This window comes from Vombatus ursinus, unplaced genomic scaffold (assembly GCF_900497805.2).
Source record: "Vombatus ursinus unplaced genomic scaffold, bare-nosed wombat genome assembly UNPS02014818.1, whole genome shotgun sequence".
Lineage (NCBI taxonomy): Eukaryota > Metazoa > Chordata > Mammalia > Diprotodontia > Vombatidae > Vombatus > Vombatus ursinus.
The window spans coordinates 60,784,498-60,811,019 of record NW_020954596.1 but is presented as its reverse complement, the minus strand read 5'-3'; the positions used below and the strand labels follow the sequence as shown (position 1 = coordinate 60,811,019).

The window sequence follows — 26,522 nt, the reverse complement described above, 5'->3', positions numbered from 1 at the left end:
CACTTACTTTCACTTCATTTAAGACTGAACACTTTATCGTCTGTTAATCTTCTCAATACTTCCTATGATTATATCAACTGGATTGTCAGAAAAGCAGTTGATAGGCTGCATCCTGATCAACTCTCCTCCCCTCCCCACACACATAAATGAGAAAACTGATGCCTAGTGAGGTTAAGTGACTTGCTCAGCATCTGCTAAGTAATCTTGGATTTCCACAAATGTTTGAGGCAGTACCTTCATAGTTTATAATTCAAAGTGTTGCCAGTGCTATTTTTTTCCTCAATTTTATGAAAGCAAACTTGCATAAATTGACTTTGGACACTTGTATAGCTCCAGTCTGTAGTTTCATAGTAGAATAATACATACAGAAAACTTCATTTTATTTGATACCTGTTATTACTTTATTTGAAGTATCTTATAATGCTGGAAAAGAAATTAGATTCAAGATATCTATTCTCTCGTTTTAGAGAAAAGAAAAACAAATTCCTTATAACAAATATACATACTGAAGCAAAGCAAATTATCTCATTAATTGTATTCAAAAATATAAATGTCTCATTCTCATCTTCAATCTGTTATATCCCAGTCAGGTGGCAGATAGTATGTTTCATCATGGTTCTCTGGAATCTTGGATAGCCAAGATATTATTGATTGATATAGTATTGATCATAGTTCTTACAGCTTTCAAAGTTGTCTTTACAATGTTGTTACTGTATAAATTGTTTTCCTTCATTAATTAATTTCATTCCTCAATTATAAAAATCTTCAGAATTGTTCATTTTTAAAATTTTGATGTGATAGTATAAATTGTTCTTTTGGTTTTGCTTACTGCACAGTATAACTTCACTTATGTTTTTCCTCTTTGAAATATGTCTTTGAAATAATCTGTTTCCTGATTTCTTACAGCACAGTAGTATTCCATTACATTTATAACTACAACTTAATCAGCCATTTCTCAATTGATTCCTTTAGTTCCCAGTTTTTTGCCACCATAAAAAATACTGTATATGTAGAATCTTTCCCTCTTTTTTTAAAAAGTCTCTTTTGTGTATAGGCCTGTAATAAAATAAAGTTCATTACTAAACAAGAGACAGATAAGATCTCAGTGTTACAGCTGAATCAAAGGGTATACACTGTTTAGTAACTTTTTGTTTATAATTCCAAATTGCTTTTCAGAATTTTTGTACCCATTCACAGGTCCACCAATAGTGCATCAATTTACCTGTTTACTTCCAGCCCCTCCAACATTTACCATCTTCTTTTTTCTTCGTCTTTGTTAAAAGAGAAAAAGAAAACTATAGACTAATATCTCTAATGAATATTGATGGAAAAACTTTAAATAAAGTATTAGCAAAGAAGCTAAGCCAACATATCTCAAAGATTATATACTATGACCAGTTTGGATTTATAACAGGAATGCAGAGTTGGCTTAATATTAGGAAATTATAATTTTAATTAACCATATCAATAACCAAAATCAATAACAAATTTATTATTATATCAGTAGATGCAGAAAAAGCTTTTGACAAAATTCAGTTCTCATTTCTATTAAAACACTAGGGAAACATAAGAATATATGAACCTTTTTTTAAAATAATAAATAGCATACATCTAAAATCAAGAGCTGTGATTATATATAGTAGAAATGAACTAGAATACTTGCCAATAAAATCAAGAATGAACAAAGATGTCCATTGTTATCCCTTCTATTTGACATAGCACTTGGAAATGCTGGCTTTAGCAGTAAGACAAGAAAATAAAATTAGAGGGGAAAAGTATAGGTAAAGAAAAAGCAAAATTTTCAATTTTTGAGGTGATATGATGGCGTGCTTAAAGAAACCCATAATTGTCAACTAAAAATTATCTGAAACAGTAAGTGACTTAAGCAGATTTTCAGGATATAAAATAAGTCCACACACATCATCAGTATGTCTGGATGGTGCCAGTAAAAATCTAGCAGGAAGAGACAGAGAAATTGCACTTAAAATAATTATAGAAGTAAAAAAAAAATAGAATAACTACAGAATGTATTAAGTACTTGGTAGTCTACCTATTAAGATAACCTGAAAACTATGTAAATACAACTGCAAATCATAGGTTATAAAAATAAAGACAGACATAAATAGTTTGGAAATATTAATTGTTCATGGATAAGATGAGCCAGCGTAGTAAAAATGATAGTACTACATAAATTAATTTACTTATTCAATGTTATACCAATCAAACAACCAAAGAACTAAATAAAATAAAACTAAATGTAGCGCTAAAATTTAAAAAATAATGAAATTCATGTGGTGGAAAAAAAAGAATCCCTGATCAGACAAACACTTGACATGTACTAGCTGTGTGACCTTGGGCAAGTCACTTAACCCCTATTGCCTCACTAAAAAAAAAAAAAAAAAGAATCCCTGAGAAATAATCAAAAGAAGTAAGAATGAAGAGGGCCTAGCAATGCCAAATCTCAATCTATATTATAAAACAGGATTTTCGAAACAATTTGATATTGATTAAAAGAGACTGATTAGTAGAACAGGTTAGGTATGTAACATGCAGAAACATATATATATCTACACAAAGACCATGGATGCTGAGAAAAGGAAAACTGACACAGACTTCTGGGAAAAATGGACAGCGGGATGGAAAAACTTAAATTTAGAACAATATTGCTTCACATTTTATGCCATGAAAAGCTTCAGTTGGATTGGTGACCTAAATTGGAGAAGTGTGGAGAAAATTATCTATCAGACTGATGGATAGAAGAAAAGTTCATTACCAAACGAGAGACAGATAAGACCTCAGAAAATAAAATGGGTAATTCTGATTACAGAAGATCAAAAAGTTTCTGTAGAAACAAATCCAATACAGCTAAGAGTAAGAGAAACAATAAATTATGAAATATTTTTGCAACAAGTTTCTCTGATAAAGGTCTCATTTCCAAGATATGTAAGGAACTGATCAAAATTCTAATAGGAGCCATTCCCCAATTGATAAATGGTCTAAGGATATGAACTGTTAGTTCTCAAGGCAAGAAACCCAGACTATCTATAGCTGTATGAAAAATTGCTCCAAAATATTGCTAATTAGAGAAATGTAAATGAAAGCAGTTCTGAGATTCCACTTCATACCCATGATATTTATTCTCTGTTAAACTACTGACTTTTAGATTAACCTCTCTATGATGTGTAAAATGGTAATAATGGTGGCTGTCCACCATTTATATGTGAGAGCTGCTGTTTTTGATTCTTTGGAGAAAGGTCTGCTTTGCTGATAAGTGAAAAAAATAACAATTTTTAAAATATGTATTTCAGAATGGATTGTGTTTGTCTTTGAAAAAAATCACAATAGGGTACTTATTTTGAAAATTATTATATGTCTCTTTAGAGCCAAGACTCTGGATCTGATAATCGCATTAACACTGTTAGTCTCAAAGAAGCATTAGAAAGATTTGATCACAGCCCAACTCCTTCTGCTTCATCCAGGAGTTCAAGGAAGTCATCTCATACTGCAGTGTCAGATCCTTCCTGTAAGTAATGCAAAAGGAAAGCAGGTCCCCTCTTTGAAGAATATTAGCATATTTTTTCTTCTTGTCTCATTTTTCACAATAGTATATTTGTAAAGCTGTCTTTATTTTAAAAGACTGTGATATGAAGATATTGTATGGATTTGAAGAGTTAGGGAAAACTTAAATTTGTTTTTTAATCAAACGTCTCTAATAATTAAAATCATGTTGTTGTTAAGCCATGTCCAATTCTTTGTGACCCCATTTGGGATTCTCTTGGCACAGATACTGGAGTGGTTTGCCATTTCCTGAGGCAAACAGGGTTAAGTGATTTGTCCAGGTTCACACAACTAGCAAGTATCTGAGGCCGAATTTGAACTCAGATCTTCCTGACTTGAGGCCCAGTACTGTAACCATTCCGCCACCTAGCTGCACTAATTAAAATCACAAGTGTTTATATTTCTGCAGTATATGTAAAGAAAAATCTTACTATTAAATAGGAAGAAAATTGCTCAATTTTTAAAAATAATACTCTCTTAGGTCACCAATTAAATACATTTAAAGTATTGCCATTACACATTTAAAAAAGAAAATGTTTGCTTCCCTTTTACAGGTAGGGAGAGCAGATGTTAGATATTTACTTTTTACAGCTTTCTTACCTCCAGTAGCCTTAGAAACTTTATGTACTTTTTAGAATGTGTTGACCACAAAAAGACAATTTTATAGGTTTCATCTAATCTGCAGTCTGAAAACCCATTTTCCTAATGAAGTTTTTTTTTCTTCTTAGAGTATTTCATATGTTGCTTAAAAAGAATAGAAATAAGGGGGGAAAAGCATTCTGTGATTATATTTAAACTTTAATATCCAGAAATTAATTTGTATTAAAACTTTGTTCACTGAAAGATATTGTGAAATGAATGTATAAAGTCAATTCTGCTGAAAAAAAATTTTTTTTTGCTTTTTAACACCAGCAACACCAACAAAGATTCCAACAGATAATAGCACTCCTCCCAGACAGCATTTACCTGGACATGAAAAAATCACTCAAAGGAGGTCATCATTTAGTAGTCAGGTAAAGTCTTTAGTGAGTAATTTTTTTATAAACATTCATTCACACAGATAAATATCAAGAAGATCCATGGTATTCATTCGCTATTCTTTCCAAAGAGATAAAGATAGAGCTATTAACGTCTCATTTACCTGGAGACTAAATGTTTTGTAAAATATTTTCCGTTAAAAATACTAAAATTATTTTTAAGTAAAAAATATAGGTTATCTTATTATAAGAAAACAGTTTAAAGCTTCAAGTTCTTAAAATCTAAGTTTAGGTAGCTTTCATTTTAAAGTAATATTTATTTCAGATGGAAGTGTTCATGTAAAAAAATAATCCCAAACCAATGTTGCTATTGTTGTTGTTTTTTTCCTAGTCCCTAAATTCTCAATCTCTTGGTCAGTCTTTAACACAGCCAATGATATCTCAAGCTACAACTTTACAAATTCAACAAGGAATGTCACAGGTATGAAAATGATTTTTGGTTTTGTTTATTTTCAATGAATTATGTACTGGCTAATAATTACATTTTTGAGATTTCAAATTTATGTAACTAGTTTATTTATATACATAATTGAGACGGAAAAAATGTAGTTGTTTTTCTTCTGCCAGTGTAGAAGAGACATTGAATAACTTGCTTTAGTTTGAAAAGTTACTGAGACTAGTGATATAGTTAAAAAATATTACACATTGCCTTACACATGGTAAATGCTCATTATGTACCTGAATGAATGATCCTCATTTCTAATTTGACATTTGCCATCTCTGAAATAGCTTGAATTTTCAAGACGTATTCTGAAGATTTGAAAGACAAAACTTCAGTTGTTTAATCCATTTTTCTGTGATGAACCGTGAATAATCAATAGGCAGTCTGCTTAACTTGTAAAAGAAATGATAATTTGTATTCACATTTTTGGGAGAGGGAGAGAGAATTATATATTGGAGTTGCTAACAGAACTAGGATAGTTCATCTTTAATTTCTCAATGGGTAGAAGGCTGAGTCTGGAGTTGGCAAGACCTGAGTTCAAATATACATGGCCTCAGACACTAGCTGTATAACTATGGGCAAGTTATTTAACTTCTGTCTGCCTTAATTTCCTCATCTGTAAAATGGAGATAATAATAGCACTTGCCTTCTAGAGTTGTTGTGTCGATAAAATGAAATGATAATTGTGAAGTGTTTTTGCAAACTTTAAAGAACAATCTAAATGCTAGCTATTATTATATATGCCTATTTATAATCCAGTAGTTTTTGGATTATCTAATCTTTTGCTACTTCTCCATCTACTTTTGATCTGCTGCACTTTCACTGAGTGGTGTTAAGTCCAGAAGGAAAGACATCTGACATTCAAGCTTCATTGTTTTAATGACCAGTTGAACCAGTGATCTTTAATATTTAGAATATAGTGCTAATGAAGCCAGGTCACTGGTTATATATCTACTAAGTCCACATAGCTCCTTAATTTCCCCCAGATTGAAATTTAGCAGGCATAAAAGTTCTAACTTCATCTTACACTTGAGAGCCATTGGTTATTGGGGTTGTTGTAGGAGTTGTTTCTTACTTGGGTACCTTGTCCCTGAGCTTTCATCTGATTCTGTGATTTCATTGTGGGGCCTTAGACCTTTAATTAGAAAGCTGATTCCAAGAGTCAGTGTTGCCTTAGATAGCATAATTTTTAGTCCTAGTCTCTTTTTCCAAGCAAGTCATTTGAATTTTAGAGCTATATACATACGATCCAGTCATTTAATTTTTTTTCTGTCAGAATTATATTGGCACAAAAAGAACAGAATCCTTACTGATTGAGAAGTTATATTTAATCATTAAGTTTAAAAGACTATGCTTTAGAGCAGAAATTTAAAGAAATAACAGATTGGTGCATTCTGACTATAAATTAATGATTAAGTCTTTCTTACTTCGACTCACTTCTTAAAACCAAAGAACATTCTAGGCCAAGTTTGCTTAGAGTGTTTTTTCTTTATGGCTATAGATCAATTCTTCAGTGAAAACCTGCTACTTTGTCCTGTTGCCCTTGTAGACCCTGCTTCTGGGCATTTAAAAAAAAATTCATGTAGATTTTTTTCTAACCTCTGTGGTATGTGAAAAGAGCACTGGTTCTGGAGTTGGGCATCCTTGGTTCAGATCTCACCCCTCCTGTTCTCACTGTCAGCGGGACTCCTGAAGCCTCGGACTTATCAGCTGTAAAATGAAGAAGTTGTATTGTATGGGTCTGTGGTCCCCTCTTGATTTATGATCCTTACTACTAGTAGAGCTCTGTGCTGCTAGTGAGCCCTAGAACACCTTTCCATGACTGTGTTCTCTTTCCCTTTGTATAGACAGCATTAGCTCTTTTATTCTAGGTGATGCTAATTCCCAGTAGGGACATGAATTATTTGACTTAAACATTAAGCTTCTTAGAGGATCTTATAATTTTTAAAACAACAACAACTACCACCAAAAAAAAACCCCTTCAAAACTGGATCCAAAGCATTATTGAGTATTATCAAGTTCCTGAAAAGTTTTCTGGCCGTCTTTATTATATCTCTGTCAGATATTCTCTAATTTGGTAGTTTTCCTTGATAGTCAGAATGTGTTTTTTTCCCTTCAAAATTTATCATTGTTTCCTTATTGTCATTAAGATTGCATATATAAACAAAAAATGTACATAATTCATTAGTATGAGCTAAAATATCCAATTATACTATAAATTTTTGGATGATATACCACCATATTAGGATTTTATAACAATTATATGTTACTCCAATGAGTCAAAAAGAATTTAGTTACAATTTTTGTCAGCACCAGGTCCGTAAAGTACTCTTTCTGAGGGTTTAACATAATTCTTAACAGATTTCTTTAAGTATTTAGTCATGTATTTTCAGAGCATTTTCAGAATGCTTAATATGTATTCATTAACTCTTTTAAAAATGTTAACAAAGGGTTACTTGTGTGCAAAATGTCCTATTATTTCTACTAAGGGGAATAGGGATTGGTACCAGATGTGTAATAAGGCGATGGGCTGCTGAGAGAGTTGTGGGGTTAGGGGAGGTTAGCTCAAGAGATTCTAAAAAGTCCCAAGTGGGATGATCCATTTTAAAATGTAATTGACAAACGTTTAAAAAAGACATAGAAGTACCGTACAATATAGATAATGTTAATTTGTGGTTTTCTAAATCAGTATGTAGCCTACAGGGTTCTGTTTCTCTTTGAGTTTGAAATCATTGGTGTAGGGAGCTCCTTCTAAGGAAACTCCCTCTACAAATGCAGCATACCCTCTTTCTCTGTAACTCCTCTACTTAGAGCACTGAGGAATTAAGTGACTTGCCCAGGGTCACATGGCCACTGTGGGTCAGAAGCGACCTATTTGAGGCTTGAGAGGTCTCACTCAGATTTTTGTGACTTTGAAGCCAGTTCTCTGTCCACTGGCCCATGCTGCTTCTCATTTCTGTTGTATGGAGAGACAATAAAAGTTATGTGATTTGTCTAAAACTTTATTTGTAAGCAAGGAATAAAATGTGCCATTTTGACTCTTTTTTCTTTGACTTTTTGGTGTTGCCATTTTTTTATTCATATTTAATTGAAATCACTTAAGTTATAAAAGCATAATTTAAAAAAAATATTGCCTTTTTGTTAAAGTTTTTTGCATCTCTAGTCTTATATAAAATGCAACTTAGGTAGTCCCCACTTTTAGGCACAATGTGTTCCTTGGGACAAAATCTTAAAATGCATGTGGGTACTGTTGCCTTCATCTGTTTGGCCCTCAACAAGAAGGCAATGAAGAAGCCGTTAAAGGTGGGAGGAAATAAAGTGGTGATCTCATTACTAAGCGATATCAAACAAAGAGCAAAATTCGAAATGGCAAGAAATGGGAACTGCCTCCATCCATAATGTTATTTCAGAAGAAATATATCTTTGATTATATTTTTATTATGATTGGAAGGTTTTTCAGTTCCTTTGGGCCTCATTAACATTACTTACCTGAGAGCAGAGTCTTAGTGGTAATAGTAATTCAGCACAATGTAGCAGTTTATCAGATTAAGTTTTGATTCTTCTGCTGCAATGACTCTAAATGGTGAATACATTTTGTTTGCACCAAGAAGAAATGAAAGAATTATGTAAAACATTTGCAGATCTTCAATACAAATATGAGTTAGTATTAATACTATGATATTTTAGCAACCAAATAGGGAATTTTTTTAAAGTGTATTTTATGTGACAAGAATAGTTATGCTTTCAGCTTAATGGTTTCACTAGCATACATAACTGGTAGGGACAATTTACTTATTCTATAATCATAGGGATTAAATAGTTCTAACATATCTGATTTCTTTATGGCACTTCAGCCCATGTTTCAGTTTTCAGCTCAGTTGGGAGCCATGCAGCATCTAAAAGATCAACTGGAGCAACGTACCCGGATGATAGAGGCAAATATTCACCGACAACAAGAAGAACTGAGAAAAATCCAAGAACAACTGCAAATGGTCCATGGTCAGGGGCTACAAGTAAGTTACAGTTCAGTTTGACTATCAGCATTTGTGAATCTTTTCATGTGTTTGCACGTGTGTGTGTGTGTGTGTGTGTGTGTGTGTGTGTGTGTGTGAGTGTTAGAAAAAGGGACATTCTTGGCATAAATAGACTTACTGTAAGATGGAAGAAAAAGGTTCCATTTTCTAAAGTGAATTCAATAATCATGCAGCAAACAATTATTAAGAAAGAGCCTACTATGTGCTAGACACTGGAGATATAAAGACAAAAAATGAACAGTTCTGCTCTTCTGGAACTTAACATTCGGTCATACTTTTCCTCCTGCATTATAGTTATCTACCTCTACTCGCTTTCAGATACATTTTGGATTCATTTTGAAGTTCCAAACAACTGGTTTAGAAAGTGACATTTGAACATACCCCTTAAGCTTATAATTAATTAATAAGTAACATAACTGATAGTAATTTTTTTCTTCTCCTGAGACTATAAAGTTAGTTTTGCTTAAAGAAATCCAATTTAAGAGTTTTATAGTCTTTTCCCAAGACTATAAAATTAGTTTTACTTAAAGAAATCCAATTTAAGAGTTAGGCTATAGTCACCCCAGAAAAGCTAACTTCTACCTTAAAAGCTTCCTTGGGAGTATCCTTTTAATATCCATTGGGAGGTGTAATTATCCCATTTTAGCACATCCTTATACACAGCATTTTCCAACAGCATGTTAGCAATATACTTAATGTTTTACTGTGAATCCATTTTTGTTACAGCAGTAGTTTCTAACAGTATGTAGGCAGTAAATTCCTTGTTCTTCTATAATCCAACTTGTAGATTATCTTTTCAGAGTCTCAAATAAAAGCTTTTTTGATTGGAAAAAAAAAAAGAGGCGACAGCAGACAGTGGAAGTGAGATTCCTGAAATGTACTTAGCTTTTTTGGAGTTGTGACATGCTATTGTTGCATTTTATTGCAACATTCTTCCCTCTACTCTCTCCCAACCTTAAATGTTATTATGTGTATCTGTATTTATGTTCATTTATATGTGTATATATGAATTTAAATTTTTTATAGCTTTTGAGATGTCCTTTGGGGTTACCTTTTTAGTATTTGAAAATACTGAGGCATTGTAAAATAACCTGATAAAATTTGAAAAGTTGCTATATGAAATGGAATTTTGGCATAACATTTTGAATATTCAAAACTGTTCTCATCATTGAATTAGTTTGAGTTATTTGGATTTTTTTAAAAAACACAACTTATTTTAGAATATTTTTAAAGATGTTTTTACAGCAATCATCCCCTGGATTGAATTTTGGTTCTGTTCAACTTTCTTCTGGAAATTCATCAAATATGCAGCAACTTACACCTGTAAACATGCAAAGTCAGGTGGTTCAGACTAATCAGATTCAAGGTGGAATAAATACTGGACACATTGGTTCTTCTCAGCACATGATGCAACAACAACCTTTACAAAGTCCAGCAACTCAGGTAAACTATAAAGTGCTTTCAAGCCGTGATGATCATTGAATGACTGAATTTATAAAGTTTCTGAAATAAAATAAAAACTTGTTTTTAAAAAGTATATTTTATATTCTTATGAAATTAAGAAGTTCAATGGATAATGTAGACCAATGATTTTTAAATAACTTTATGCAAAACTATTTTAGTAGCAATATTAATGTTTTAGGTGCTGGGACATGTCTTGAAATTCAATAGATATATTTCAGGCCCAGTCTGTGATATGCAACATATTAGCCCTGAGCCATTTCAAACAAGTAGCTATTCTCTGTGTGTCCTTCATCTACCAGAATTAACATTTTTGTCTCTCTAGTTAAGGGTAATTGGTGACTTTAGAAGGCAAATACACTTTCTTTAACTGCCATTAGTCTTTGTTGTGTGTATCATTCCTCAAAAGTACTTTTATAGTCATTGCTACCCATCACTCTAAGTTTTAGTAAGAAACTCCCACTGGCAAAAATAAATAAATGGTAGTATCCTTGGAATACATTTAATTTTTTTTTAAGCAGTCTATAAAATATTATCTTTCCTAGCAAACTCAACCAAACATTCTCAGTGGGCACAATCAACAAACCTCTCTTTCCAATCAGACTCAAAGCACGCTGACTGCTCCACTGTACAACACTATGGTAATTTCTCAACCAACAACAGGAAACGTGGTCCAGATTCCATCTAGCATACCACAAAACAATAGCCAGAGTGCTGCAGTAACCACTTTCACCCAGGACAGACAGATAAGGTAACTGTTATATGTAATTAATTTTATGTTTCCATTCGTAGAGTTTAACTCATCATTAAATCAAAGTTTAACTTACTTGATGAAAACTAAATAACTATGTAGCTGCAGTAAGAGTTATTTAGTTTAAAGCTGGGAATGAGTTTAAGGAATAATAATTGTATTGCCAAATATTGGATCTAAATTGTGGTGTATTGTTATTCCAATTTTAACTTTGTGTCTTCATCAGGTATGAGTAATTTTAACACTAAAAATTTATCCCTTCCCTGATGCCTTGGAGTGCCCTGGAATTTTCACATAAAATGTGTTATAAGCAGTGGTTAGTTATAACTATCACTATAATTCAGTTACATTTTGGATTAAATGAGTTTTTAAGGACTGTCCTTGGAACCCAACTGATGTTTATAACATTACATTGTTATAATATAACATTTTTTCTTTTAGAAGATGTATTTTGAATTGTAAATATATACAAATAAATTTATAAACACAGCCTGTTCTTAAATTTGGAATTACCCATTTTAAGTTACAAAGCCATATTGTCCTTTTTTTAAAGTCTTTTAAAAATATATATCCACTCCACTAAAGTCTTTATTAATAATGTCTTGTCAGGGCATGAAAGACCCTGGGCTCTTGAAGGCTGTGCCAGAGGAGTTCAGGTTTTGGAAAATCCTCCCCAACTCAAAAGGCTTTGAGTATATGCCCAGTGATGCTCTTTGTCGTCCAAGGACTAACCTAGCTAAGTTCAGAGAGGTATATCCTCAGGCTGCCCGCAGGGTAATTAACATTGTGGCCACTGACTTGGTGGAAGGGCTGAGGTCAGCTTCAGTGAAGGGAGCACCTATCATAATGAAATCACATACTTTTGAAGTAATATTCTAATATAATGCTAGTAGAATGCTAATATTATGGTAGAACCATATACTTTATAGAATACACTATCACTTCTATTGTATTAGTAGTCTGTACTTATGGGACTATAATACTAGTATACTGTATGCTCACATTGGCATCATAGTGATATTTTAGTGTAATGCCTATACTTTAGTACAGTGTTCTGTTTTCATGTTGTAGTTGAATATTCTATTATATTCTACAAAGTATATTAGGTTTCTTTCAAACTCTTGCAACTAACAACCAAGCAGCACTGATGATGGGCTCCAGAGAACAGGAAGAAGGGTCATTTTAAAAGCTAAGAAAAAATACAGTTTTAAAAGTTAGACTTAAATTTGGACAGGTTCAATAGTGTGTAGTAAATATCTGAAAATAATCTGTCTTACAGAGCAACAAACAAAAATAAATTGAAGAATTTAATTTTGAGGATTGAGATGATGTTTATCATAAACTGTAGCCCAGCAAGACAATTTATATCTGTACTTACATTATTTTACTTGTATTAATTTCTTGAGAAATGACATTTTCTTGTCCTTTTTTTTGTCTTGCTATTAACTAAGCTATTTCTTTATTGTGACTGGTTTCTTTGTGTTTTCTATAATTTTTTTTACTCTGAAGGGTTTTACAGATTCAAGATTTTATAGGTTTCAAGTAAAATATATTTATTTTAAAAATATGAAATAGGCAAATTGTAAAAAAGTAACGAACATTTTGGGCAGCTAGGTAGCACGGTTCATAAAGTGCCAGGCCTGGAGATAGAACGATTCCTTTTCCTGAATTCAGATCTGGCCTTAGACACTTACTAGCTTTGTGATCCTGGGCAAGTCACTTAACCCTATTTCCTCAGTTTACTCATCTATAAAATGAAGTAGGGAAGGAAATGGCAAACCACTTCAGTATCTTTAACAAAAAAAAAAAACCCAAATGGGATCATGAAGAGTTGGATTGGACTGAAATGATTCAATAACCAACAGTTATGTTTTTATGTATGTATGTGTGGGTGTGTGTGTATATATATATATATATATACACACACACCCACACATATATTTACATGTGTATTCACAATAACAAAAATGTGATATTTAAGTACAGTATGTTATGCACAGGACTCTTAAGTAAGTTTCAAGTATTATAATTTCTTCATATAGTCTTGTTAAAAAGTAATGTTCTTTCAGAGAAGGTAAATGGGAATCTTTTTCCCAAAAGGAAAAATGCAATTGAATTATGATCAGAATTATGCTGAGTAGACAAAAATATAAATCAAGATTGTATTTATCATTGATAAATTGTTTGGCAGCATTGTACAGTGGCAGGAGTGCAGGACTTGGAGTGGAGATAGACTTAGGTATAAGTGCTGCTTATGACACCATCTGTGACCATGGACAAGTCACTCAACATTGTCTAGGCCTCTGTTTCCTAATCATAAAATAATATCCACAGTACCTGCCTCTTAAAGTTCTCTAAAAACCTTAAAGCACTAGATAAATATCAGTTATAATTGTTGTTGTTATTAAACTATTATGTTTCTAAAACCCTAACATTGTCTGAATACCTTTATAAACATGGAGATTATCTTTTATTTCCTTTACTCTGATAAATTCCAGCTTGCTCATGGTTGACAGTGAACCAGATGCTATAAAAATCTGTCTCAGGGTGCCAAAAGGAAAGCTTATTTGTATTTTCTATTTATTTGTATATATTTTTGTTGTGAAAGACAGTGTGGCATAGAGGACAGAGTGCTGTATTGGAGTCAGAAAAACCTGAGTTCAGATCCCTGCCTCTGATGTGTGACCCTAGACAAGTCACATATAACATCCATGAATCTCATCCAATTCACTAAGACTTTTCTATTGTGTTAGAGATGAGTTATTGTCTAGGCTGTACCAAGGAAAGCATAGGTCCTTGACATGTCTGTTGTATATTAATTTTAGGCTGAAGTTTTAAAATTTGGATTTATGTGTCCAAAATAGAAACTAAGCACATCCACAAGGAATCACAGTTTTTTATTTTGCTAAAGTATCACTAAGTATAAACTAAATAAATATCTCTATTCAGTAAACTATATTTATAGTGTGTGCCTTATATGTTTGACCCTAGGATTTTTTTCTTTCCTTTTGCAGATTTTCTCAAGGTCAACAACTGGTGACCAAATTAGTCACTGCTCCGGTAGCCTGTGGAGCAGTTATGGTACCTAGTACTATGTTTATGGGTCAGGTGGTAACTGCCTATCCCACTTTTGCTGCCCAACAGCAGCAGCCACAGACATTATCAATAACACAACAGCAGCAGCAGCAGCAGCAGCAGCAACAACAACAACAGAGCCAGCAGGAACAGCAGCTAACTACCATTCAGCAGTCATCTCAGGCTCAGCTGACTCAGCCATCACAGCAGTTCTTACAGGTCATTCCTTTCATGTAGAATTTTCCCCAATACTCATTTAATTTTAGATGATAGATTATTATTGGCAAACAAAATTAAACTGGACTTCCAAAGGGGTTTAGTACATAACTTTGTTATATTTCCAAAATAGTCTCAATTCTAGTTTGCCTTAAGGCACAGAAAGACTATTACTGTTTGTCATAGTGACCGTTTTCCCCCTATTAATGACTCTTGCTGATTGCAAAATATTTAAATACAGGGTGATCCAAATCTTAGTACATAGCTTAAAACAGTACTAAGAATTTTGGGACAGCCTGTATATCTTTAGTCAAAGATAAATAGAGATATACAAAGATAGGTAGATAATTGAGGTTTTTTGTGTGTGTGGTGTGTGTGTGTGTGTGTGTATACCCACACAAATGGTGTCTGAGGTCTTTCATACTATTGGATGACCTTTAACCACATAAACATACTTTTGTTGTGTTCATAATTTTTTATTCTTCTTCATATGTACAGATAATGCTACTGGCCCACTCAGAGAATCCTTTGGGTTTTTCTAGTAATAGTGATGGTTTTGTATGGATACACATTCTAACTCTAATTTTCCTTTTGAGCAAGGACTCCCTGATTGGTAAGATAACTGGCCAGAGTCTATGGTCCTGGAATGAACAAAGCCAACTGGCATATTCAGAAATAAAAATCACAGCACCGGCAGCATTAGCATGGTTACTTTTGACTAAGTCAAGCAGATGTGTCTATATAAGGTGGAACATCCATTTGTTGTCGTTGTTGATTCTGTTATGTCCAACTCTTCCTGGCCCCAGCCTTGTCACACTCCTTTCCCAGTCTTAAACCAATCAGTTATTCCATGTTCAGTTTTAACTATTGCTTCTTGACCTGCATACAGGTTCCTCAGGAGTAAGATGATCTGGTAACTCCCATCTCTTTGAGGACTTGCTACATTTTGTTCTGATCCATACAGTCAACAGCTTTAATGTAGTCAGTAAAGCAGAAGTAGATGTTTTTCTGGAACTCCCTTGCTTTTTCCATAATCCAGCAAATGTTGGCAATTTGGTGTCTTGTTCCTCTGCTTTGTTGAAAAACCAGCCTACTTTTTTGGTAATTCTTGGTTCACATATTGCTGAAGTTTAGTTTGTAGAATCTTAAGCATAACCTTGCTGCCATGTGAAATGAGCACAAATGTTTAGTAATTTGAACATTTTTGGCATTGCTCTTCCTTAGGATTGGGATGTAAACTGATCTTTTCTAATCTAGTGGCCACTGTTGAGTTTTCTAAATCTGCTGGCATAGAGTGAGCACTTTAACAGAAGGATTTTAAATAGCTTAGCTGTCACCTTCTCTTGTCTCATGATTAGCAGTGTTTCCTAAGGCTCCCTTGTCTTTATTCTCCAGGATATCAGTCTCTAAATCAGTAACCACACCATTGTGGTTATCAGTGATCTTTCTTGTATAGTTCTTCTGCATATTCTTGCCACCTCTTCTTAATCTCTTCTACTTCTGTTAAGTTCCTACTATTTTTGACTTTTATCATGCCCATTTTTACATGAAACATTCCCTTGATAACTTTAATTTTCTCGGAGAGATCTTTTGTCTTTCCCATCCTATTGTTTTCTTTTATTTCTTTGCGTTGCTAATTTAAGAAAACCTTATCTCTCCTTGCTGTTCTGTGGATTCTGTATTCAGTTGAGTATATCTTTCTCTTTCTCCTTTCCCTGTTGCATTCCTTCTTTCCTCAGCTATTTGTAAAGCCTCATCAGACAATCACGTTGTTTTTTTGCTCTTCTTTGTCTTTGGAATGTTTTTTGTTGCTGCCTCCTGTATGATATTTTGAACCTCTGTCTGTAGTTCTTCAGGCACTCTATGTACCAGATCCAATTCCTTAAATCTGTTCATCACTTCATATTCATAAGGGATGTTATTTAAGTCATACCTGTATGATCTGATGGTTTTCCCTACTTTCTTCAATTTAAGTCTGAATTTTGCAATAAGAAGCTCATGATCACAGCCACTGTCAGCTCCAGGTCTTTTTTTAACTGACTGTATAGAGCTTCTCCATCTTGGGTTGTAAAGTATATAATCAGTCTGATTTCTCTATTGACCATCTGGTGATATCCATGTGTAGAGTTGCCTTTTGGGTTGTTGAAAAAGAGTGTTTGCTATGACCTGCAAGTTATCTTGACAAAACGATTAGCCTCTGCCCGGCTTCATTTTGTACTCCAAAGCCAAGCTTGCCTGTTATTCTACTTATTTTTTGATTTTCTACTTTAGCATTCTAATCCCCTATGATGAATGTGACATCATTTTTTGGTGTTATTTCTAGAAGATGTTGTAGGTCTTCAAAGAACTGAGCAACTTTGGCCTCTTGGGCATCAGTGGTTAGAACATAGACTTGTATTGCTGTGACATTGAACAGTTTGCCTTGAATATGAAAAGATTTTCTTTCATCTTTGAGATTATAGCGCAATATTACTTTTCTCATCCTTTTATTGACGACGAAGCCTCCTCCATTTCTCCTAAGATTTTCTTGTTCATAGTAGTATACGTAATGATTGCCCAAATCAAATTCACACATTTCCATCTATTTAAGTTTACTGACACCTAAGATAGTGATTATTTAATCTTCCCATTTTCTGTTTGGCCACATCCAGCTTACCTTGGTTCATAGATCTTACATTTCAGGTTCCTGTGTAATACTGATTTTTACAGCACCGGACTTTCCTTTCATCACTAAACACATCCACAGCTAAGCTTCCTTTCAGCTTTGGCTAGATGCTTCATTTTTTCTGGAGCTATTTGTCCTCTTCTCTTTTCCAGCAATGTATTGGATGTCTTCTGACTTGAGGGGCTCATCTTCTGGTATCAAATCTTTTATCATTTTAATGCTGTCCATGGGGTTTTCTTGGCAAAGATACTGGAGTGGTTTGCCATTTCCTTCTCCAGTGGATCACTTTTTGTCAGTATTCTCCACTGTGACTTTTCCATCTTGGGTAACCTTACACAGCATAAATCATAATTTCATTGAGCTACTCAAGTCCCTGTGCCACAACACAGAAGTGATCTAAGTTGGGGAATATCCATGCTCAAAAATAATAATTACAACCATTACGATAATACCTAAATTTTATTTTAAGGTATGTTCATAGTGTGCTTATTTCTTATAAAATAGAGTAGTTTATGGATAGACTCAAGGAAAAGGGATTTTTATGTTTTCAGCCTGATACCAGCCTGATACCAGGAAATTTCTCCATCATTTTAACTTTCAGATTGTTGAAGAACTGAATCTCATGTTGTACTTGAGGAAGGAACAGGCCTTATTTTTTTCTTAGCAGGTGTATGGTTAAAAAATTAGCAAAAATGGTATCGATATTAATAATCTAAGCAAGTCTAATATAATAGGAAAAGGACTGACTTTGGAGACAGAAAATGGGTTCATAGAACAGTTTTCCCACTTAGCACTGGTGTAACCTGAGGCTACTCCTTTCTCCTTTCTGAGCCTATTTGATGATCCATAAGGTGATGGGATTGACCTAGATTTCTCTAAGGTCTTTTCCAACTTTAGATTTTATGGTCCTTACGGAAAGTGAACTTAAGCCAGGCTGGGGTAATTGGAAAAATATGCTAATGCTGTCTCTTCCTCACTGCTATCTTGCTAAAAAAAGAACCAAAAACCTCTTTCATCCTGCAAATCAGCTGTGGCCATGCTTCTTGTAATCCCTGCAGCCATGGGAATTCAGAACTGAAGTTGAGCTAACAGCAGTCAGGTATCCACACTAAATCCCACACCACTGTGGGTGCAGGAGGTCACTAGGCTGCCTCAGGAGAGGCAGAGCGGCCTAGGTCAAAAAAGGAGCAGCTTAGAGTTCCCAGGTTGACCAGTGCTGGGAACAGTCTAGGGGTAGCTGCTGTCCCACCTGCTTGGGTAAGATAGGGAGAACCTGGTCTTTAAGGAAAAAAAAAATAGATGCACTTGAGCAAATCTCTGTTCCCTGGATAAAGGAGCAGGGGCTAAATAATTTTATATCATTTGTTTTTAGACTTCCAGGCTGCTTCATGGAAATCCTTCAACTCAGCTTATCCTCTCTGCTGCTTTTCCACTACAACAGGGCACTTTGACTCAGGCCCATCACCAGCAGCATCAGTCTCAGCAACAGCAACTTACCCGGCATAGAACTGATGGTTTGACTGATCCTTCCAAAGTTCAACCACAGTAGCTCATTTGCCCCTTTTCTGACATTGAAGGGGAGAGAGTGGCTATTTTGTAAAGAGTTGCACTGATGACCCAATGATGGTAGGAAAAATGTAGACTATATAAGATGCAGTATTGGAAATCTGTCGGGAGTGTTCTATGGAAGTACACATTAAGTACTAGCCAGCAGGAAGATGATCATAGGGATGTGGCCAATTCTGACAGTGTTTTAGTTGCCCAGACATTTTTTTTTTAATAAGAAAAGAGCATCATGCCAAATGTTAATTTGCCCAATGGAGCCCGATCTAAAGTGAACCAGAAGGGCACTAACAATGTTCATTTCTAGTAATTCTGTGCATTTTATCAAATGTTACAGTGGACATGCTGTTGCCACACTAGTGGTTTGAATATTGTTATGCTAAAAAGAAAAAATGCCATGAAGACAGTCCAGAAGACTTTGTCCTTTGTCAGGTGATTATGGGACAGTAAATATTTTCAGAATGTTGTGTGGAATCAAATTCTTTGTTGTACAGATGCTGTAAAATATTGTGTATATGTCTGGATAAAAAGAGAGCGCGCAAAATATTTTATATGCTGCATGGAAGTATACTCTCTTCTTTGTAGGTTTGAATACATTTCCTTAAATTCTTGCACCACATTCAGACTAATACATCCCTTTTTTTCCCTTTTGTTTACAACATGATACATCGTTCTTTTCACTCTTTTCTGGGGCACAAGTCTATTTGTATTTTATCTGTGATGTCACAGTTTGTTCATTGAGGTATGATGTGCTGCTGGGAGTGGATTTTTTTTCAGGTTAAATTATTGATGCAATTGTTGGAACTGATGGTCGTGCAACAGGGTTTTCAGGATGTTCAGAAATATCCCTTGTTTCATAATTATTCAATTATGTTTGAAAATAGGATTTGCACTGTTTTATGTATGTAGATGGTTGGGAATTTTACTCCCTGGAGTGATCACATCTTTTGATATAGTTCATAGTTGGAAATATTTATGTAAAAGTTTTAAAAAATAATTTCAAGAATATTTCAGCTATAGGAGTAATTTGCACAAAATGTATTTACATTTTAGGCACTTTTTAACTTTCTCTGTGGTGGGAACTGTAACTTGTTAAAATGTGTTGGAAATCTTTTTATTGTCTTTTACAACTTCAATGTTTCTTTTAGACAGAAATGATTCAGGGTTGTTTGAAAAAAAAAAAAAAAGCCCCACAGTGCCTTGATTTTGATTCAGGTGATAATGCTGACCATTGTTTGAACTATGTTGTCTTGATTCTGTAGCAATATTACAGTTTTTGAAGTCTTAGTATAGTTTTAACAAAATTAGAGTGTTGACTAATATTGTTATTTTTCTCCCAGGGAAGACTACTTTATTTCAACTGGAGATCATGCGTAATTTGAAAAAAAGTGACACCTCTTTGTTTTTGCAGTCATTAATATTATCCAGAAATTCAGAGCTTTCTTAAATGTAGGCTTGGCTGTTTTCAAGCCAAAATACTTATTTAAGAATTGAGTTGTAAATTGACTTGATATTCATATAGTTTAATAGAAAAAATTAGGAGGCAAGATTTGGATTAGTTGGATACTCAAAAATTAAAATAATGTATTCAGCATGGTTTCTAACATGAACTAAGATTTAAGGCAACTTCATGTTACAAAGATGATAAAAAATTCCAACAGAAAAGATATACTTTAAAAAATGCTCTACAGAAGAGATTTTTTATGGTACTTGTAATTAAGTCCACATCTACAGAGGAAAAAAAAATAATGCAGAGGAAATCTTATTAGGATTATTTGAAATTGCCCCCCACCCACCAAGAACGTTTAACACAGCAGTTATTAGTAAATAGTTTTATTTTTTCATGAAAATAACTGAACATGGAATGCTAGATAACTAAGATTCAAATTGAACCCTAAGGCTTTTTTTTAAGATCCACAGTAGCTAAAACATTGTTATTGTTCTTAAGGATTATACTTTTAGCTTTTCATTGACTTGCATCCAACCAGCAACTAGTACTTAAAAACCACAGTGGAAACAGAAAATAGAAATGCAAAATAAAGAACCAAAGAAAGGTAGGACCTGCCTCTGTAAAAAGGAGCAGGACAAGATACCAGTATTTAACATATCAAGAATCCCTTTTCAAGCTGTGTAATCTTTCAGAAGAGATTTGTCATTCCCATAAATGAAAGAAAACACCCTGGTGTCTATATCTGAATATATCTATATATAAGCAAAACTGGTGGTTTAGAATGTTCAAAATGAGATACTATTTTTCCCTCGCTTAAGATTGCCTTGTTAAAATCGTTACACCATTTCACATACATGTATCTGAAATCAGACTTTATCTGTTAGAGGTGTGTGCTGATAAAGATGAGATAAATATGTAGACCTATTTAAGGTATGCCTGGTAACTTTAAGCAAGCACCTGTCATTAAAGGAAAAACAGGGTGACCTCTGAGCCCTGCAGACTCAGGTTGATACAACCAAAGTGAAGCAGGAGGCTCTACTCTTAGCCAAGGAGTTAGTAAATCAGTAAATCGAAGTACTGTATTTACTCATGTTCTCTCTGTTACCCTGCCTTAAATAGTTCCCACCCAATATATATTTTGAATAGAAAAATCAAGAGAAATTGTTTCAATGTGTAATTCTCACTTCCCTCCTCCAAACTCTCTTGCTTTGAAATGGCAGCCACTGAAATGAAATACCTGGCTACTTTCCATTGACCAGGGTGGTGTAGGAAAGCTAGTCTCCATCCAGCTGCCACTTATTCTCCATCCCCTTATTTATATCTCTCACTCTCTCTCTCACCTATCTCCCTTGGTCGAGGGCTGGTGGGGAACTTGCAGCCTGGAGGCCACATGTGGCCTCCAAACTGCAGGTTTCCCACCCCTGGTAGGTATGAGTTTATAAAGTACTTTGAACTTCATGGAGGGTGAAGGGTCAGGTGAAGCTATGGTAGCAGCTACCTAGTTCTTAAACTCAATCTGTCCCTTAAAAGGAAAGATCACAAATTAAAGTGCTACCTTTTAGAATTTAGAAAATCCACCAAATTCTCCCTCTCAAACATATCTGAAAGAAGCTTTTGACACTAAGCAGCAGTTTTAAAGAACAAAAGAGTATGAAAAGAAAATGTTAGGAGCTCTAGCTTTTTTGTGTGTTAGCACGCCAGGAGAGAATTTCAGAGTAATCAACATTGCGGAAAGTGGTGACGCATTGGAACCCAGGGGCTCATTCTCCTGTTTTTGAGCCAAAAATCTGAAAGGAAAAATGAGATTATGTAGTCATCAGCATGATGATTCAGGATTGATTCTCTGTACCACCTTATCTGATGAAGATTATCCTTTGTCTTTGTAAACCTGATATTTACAAGAATATACTGGTAATAATAGGAAACCAAGGCAATCTACTGGTTTTAGATAAAGAAACTTGGAGCAGAATGTATTAAAAATGATATTTGGATCTTTTGTATGATATTGTAGGCATTGCCTTAAAAGAAATCTGTTGTCCTATGGGCTATTGAATTAGCTATATATAAGGGCTCTGTGATTCAGAGAGGTCTTAAACAAAAAGCTTTAGGGAAGAGCACTTAAAATGGAATTGTTTCCCCTGCTAATTACTTATGGAGGAAGATTCCATGTAACTGGAAAATTTTTCAAGACATTTAGAACACTTCTGCCATATCTAGGTAAACTTTTTTTTTTTTAAAGAATAGAAAGCATATAATATTCTACCTGAAACCCATTTTCTATCTACTTTTTTTTTTTTGTCCTACACTTTCATTAGTGACTTTGAATGTATGGGTAAGCACATTTTGCTTGTGTCAAACTCATTCAAGTATATAGCCTCTCCAATGTCTGTGACCCTGCTTATCAGTCCCATGGGAGTAATAATGTTGGAAGGTACAAACACTGGATATTAACATTGCTGAAGTGAGTCTGACAAGGAAGCTAGAGCACTAGAATAAGAATTGTGGAAAATAAATTGCACAAAGGCACTTATCCATTTTAAGGAAGATTAGATGAAGATGTGCATTTTTTGGTTTGTTTGAATTGGGTAAGAACTTTATGAACTGAGCTCCTAAAGTCATTGCAAAAGAAAAGAAATATAAATATTTTTATAGTATATTTAATATATATATTTGTATATAACTGTAAAAGTATAGTAGGAGCCCTTCACATGCCTTCCATTTTAATCTAGTTTACTTTTGCCACAGCGCTTAGTGTTTTCCATCTGTCTAGGTAATGTGCCTACTGTCAGCTTACCAAAAGATAGTACTGCTGCTTTCTGGGACAGGTGAGAACCAATTTCTCATGCCTGGGGATCCTTTTACATGGGGAATAATGACAAACCCTTTAAAAACTCAAGTTTAGTACCGTCTAAAAACATCATCTGGATATCTCATGAGCACTTTATTGTAATTACTCATTTTGACAAACAGTTTATCATTACAGATGTTATTCCCAAAGGGCCCCCGTATCACCATTTGAATAATAAAGTGATGCGTTTCAGGTCTAAGCATTTAGACCCAGTGAACCTTAGGTTTATGGGAGTGATTTGAAAGTGTCAAAAACCACTTGGCTCTGTTTTTGTTTTTCAAATGTTGAAGGAATTGTTTGTAGGTGAATAGTTACATTTAGAGGTTTTCTTAAACCTGTCTTGCCTTTTGTGTGGCCACCAAAAATAAATAAATAAATAAATAAATAAATGAGACCAATGAGCCTGTTTAGTTTTCAGAGGTCTAGAAAAATTTTCTTCTGAGTAGGGGTGTAGACCTAATGTTCAATAAATTAGTAGTAGCAAATCTTTGAATGTCAGTTTTAAGAAGCAAACCGAATTGTTCTGAATGTTTTAAATGTTGTGTCCTACAGTGTTGGCAGGCCATTTTAGTGTCTCATTTAAATTGTTCTTAAAAGAGTTCTGTATTAGAAAACCTGGGGAAATGGCTACTTTGGACAAGATTGAGAAAAATCTGTCATTCAATCTTAGGTTGTCTCCTTTGGAAAAACTGGAGATAACTGAAATGTATTGAGATGGTTATTAATGCAGGATGTTAGAAACTGAATGTTGACTAATTCAGAAGAAATGAATCAAACGGTATTAAAAAAATTTAAAACAGCTTGTGCACAAGAATTTTGGAAGTTTCTTCATGTCCTAACTTAACACTACATTCCTTATTTTTCTTAAATAAAATAGTAATTTAAAGGTTCTGTGATGTTTCAGTGCTTTATGCTTTGTTAATTGCCTGGGTTTCCTCAGCCTGATTCTCCTTAATGAAATAATAAATTACTTGTAAAGAAGATATTACAAAACAAACCCTTACCCACCAGCAAACACTGAGAGGTGCTGCACTGAGACAATCAAAATAGTATTTATAAATAATTTGGAAAATGGTTTTAAAGGAATAATTGCTTTGAAAGTACTTACGTGACTTACTAAAAGACTAAAAGTATTTATTTTAAAATAAATCTGAGTGCTAGAAACTGAATGTTAAGGTGATTTCTGCATCATTTTTTGTTTGCTTTTTGATTGGCATAAAGAAACCCTTTCATTTTGGGCCCCTGCTATTTATCGCTTTCACGGGCATCTGTGGCTGTCCTTGTATAGGTCATTGTGTAGGTCAGCCGTGAACAAACTATAACCCTTCACCTAAAATATAGCAAAACTATCTCATTGCCCTACTGCTCTTAACTGGTTTTAAAAAATCAGAATAAAGGTAACTCCTTCAAAAGTCTTTATTTCACTTGTTGCCTTTTCTGTTCTGTAGGGTTTACTTGTTTAAGGTTTTAGTTTTTTATGAAAGTATAAAAGGCACTTTATTTGTAATTCCTTCCCTAGTACAGCCTAAGGGTGCACAGAACCTATGGCACATTTTGTCCAATAGTTGAGAAAATGACCGGTATCTTTTAATAGTTATGTTACCACTACTTAAACCCATGAGGCACAGTAGAAGTGGTGCCATCTCTTTTTCATAATAAAATCATTAAATGCTGGTATATGTTAATGTTGGTCAAACCTCTTGATATCCTCCACCCAATCTTCCGTTAGTTTCTGTCTACATTCATAGCATGGTCTGATGAAGTGTTATTTGGACAATTTAAGGCGGCCGTAGGGAGGATTTCAGGTTTCAGGTGGTTGTAGGATTTATTGTTTAGACATAACAGAGGAGTCTTCCGAGTTCTGGATGTCAAAATAAGGCACAATAACATTTGGTAATGTAAAAAACTGTCTTTGCCTTGATGGGTTAAAGTTGAATATGTGATAAACATACTTTTAAATTTTCTAGGCAAACAAACTGTGACATCATTTGAAGGGTGACATTGTTTGAATGTTCTCTGTCTGTGCTTGAGTTAAAACTATTGGTGCAGGTTTATTGCTGGCACTGTTTGCACCAAAATACCTGGCACCAAAGAGTATTGGGGGAAGCTCTGTAAATGTTTTATCTTGAAATCCTTGACCCCACCCTATAGTGTCACTGTGTTAAGTAACTAGACAATCATTTTTTAAACAAAATTGTCAGAAAACATCTATTTTTTTCCCACAGATGCCAATTAAAATAGGTATAATTTAGACCACTGCTAGAACTATTTTTCAAATACTGTGGTATTCATTTGAAAAGGGCCACAGTGGCAAAGAAATTAATTCCATGTTCACTTTATATAAAAATTAAAACCCAAAGATAAATTAAGTTGATGCTGTTCTGGATACAAATTTAAGACAAACATGGTTTATCCCTGTGAATTTCTAATTGTTAACATCTGCTGATAGTTGTAACAAGAATAAGAATTTTCTGGAGTTCTGTGTAGTTCTTCGTGTGTCTCTGTCCTGTTATTCCTGTTCCTCTTACTTGATTCTTGATCTGAATTAGATAGAAAATATGCTTCAATTTTACAGGGGTTAATCACCAGATTAAATACACAAAATTTTATTCTCAAAGAGGACTGCTACATGAATCTTCCATCTAAAACATTTAGTTAAATAATGGTCATTTTTTTCTGCATTGCTACTTAATGTATTCTGCCAAAATCCTACACTGCAGTGAAGTATGATGGCTAAAGAGTGGTTTCAGTGGTGCTGTGTTAGGATCTCTGTGTAGTTGCAGAGCCTGTAGCATCATTCTACTGCAGTCAAATGCCTACTTTGAAGAGTACCCTATTGCCTCAGCTACTAAATTATGGGGATATAGTACATGGGACACACACCATTTTAATTTTGTTCCATGAAATTTTGTCAATTTAGTGTTGCCTTTTGTGTTTTTAGTATTACAGCTGGTTATGCTTGTTTTCTGGCAACACTCCTATAGTAACTGTTTGAAAAGGTGAGTAAGTAGCTTACTGTCTTTTGTTATATGGCCAAAAAAGCCCTATAGTCTACACTATTGTTTTGCCAAGTTATCCTTAGGAATATGTGTAAAGCTTTAAAAACAAACAAAACTGTACTACTAACAATGCATTTTCACTTAGAATACTGTACGCAGAACTTTAGCAAAAGAGCCAAACAGTAGTATGTTTTTCTCTTGATTAACAACCTTTTTGTTTCTCTTATTCAGTTTTGAAAATAAAAACAATACCTCAATGCTGATGTTTTTTAATATCACCTATATTTGATATAAATTACTGTGTTTATCTGGCACAGAACTAGAAAATTAAATATTTTCAGAATTATTGACAGTGACCTCTCCCTTTATTTATATTCATCTAACTAACTAGTTGAATTGCATATGTGCTTATCTTTATAAGAT

The 26,522-nt window shown here is 34.1% G+C and overlaps 1 protein-coding gene across 4 annotated transcripts in view; it reads left to right on the top strand.

Moving 5' to 3' along the window:
* The window catches only part of CLOCK (clock circadian regulator), a 108,509-nt gene extending 83,994 nt beyond the window's left edge, over positions 1-24,515 (top strand). For 3 of the 4 annotated variants that reach the window (XM_027836125.1, XM_027836126.1, XM_027836128.1), the window contains 8 exons: positions 3,382-3,523; positions 4,471-4,571; positions 4,927-5,016; positions 8,892-9,050; positions 10,305-10,514; positions 11,078-11,283; positions 14,298-14,577; positions 18,612-24,515. In XM_027836125.1, coding sequence (XP_027691926.1) covers positions 3,382-3,523; positions 4,471-4,571; positions 4,927-5,016; positions 8,892-9,050; positions 10,305-10,514; positions 11,078-11,283; positions 14,298-14,577; positions 18,612-18,788 — 1,365 coding nt within the window. In that variant the 3' untranslated portion in view covers positions 18,789-24,515. The remainder of the gene's footprint in view (positions 1-3,381; positions 3,524-4,470; positions 4,572-4,926; positions 5,017-8,891; positions 9,051-10,304; positions 10,515-11,077; positions 11,284-14,297; positions 14,578-18,611) is intronic. The other variant, XM_027836127.1, reaches the window with a different exon arrangement.
* The last annotated feature ends 2,007 nt before the right edge of the window (positions 24,516-26,522 follow it).